This window comes from Antrostomus carolinensis, unplaced genomic scaffold (assembly GCF_000700745.2).
Source record: "Antrostomus carolinensis isolate BGI_N321 unplaced genomic scaffold, ASM70074v2 scaffold49597, whole genome shotgun sequence".
Lineage (NCBI taxonomy): Eukaryota > Metazoa > Chordata > Aves > Caprimulgiformes > Caprimulgidae > Antrostomus > Antrostomus carolinensis.
The window spans coordinates 14,118-14,344 of record NW_010326234.1 but is presented as its reverse complement, the minus strand read 5'-3'; the positions used below and the strand labels follow the sequence as shown (position 1 = coordinate 14,344).

The window sequence follows — 227 nt, the reverse complement described above, 5'->3', positions numbered from 1 at the left end:
TCGGGGTGGACTATAAACCCGTCATCAGGTGCGGGGCCGCCGCTCTCCCTCTAGGTCGTCATCCCCGGCTCCCCCGTGCAGGGCGGGGAGCAGGGAGGTTCCCAGGCCCAGCTGCGTGGGGTTTCGCTGTGCTGCCCTTCAGCCGTTCCTGCCCGCGGCTGAGGAGTCCTGGCTCTCTTGGCCACTTCTTCCATGGAAGTGAGGCACCAGGGATGCCAGCTGTGGAC

General features: G+C 67.0%; 1 protein-coding gene across 1 annotated transcript in view; it reads left to right on the top strand.

Moving 5' to 3' along the window:
• Positions 1 to 5: 5 nt before the first annotated feature.
• HECTD3 (HECT domain E3 ubiquitin protein ligase 3) overlaps positions 6 to 227 on the top strand; it is a gene marked incomplete at its 5' end in the record, with an annotated part of 9,554 nt that continues 9,332 nt past the window's right edge. The window contains one exon of the mRNA XM_010171501.1: positions 6 to 28. Within this exon, the coding sequence (XP_010169803.1) occupies positions 6 to 28 (23 nt within the window). The remainder of the gene's footprint in view (positions 29 to 227) is intronic.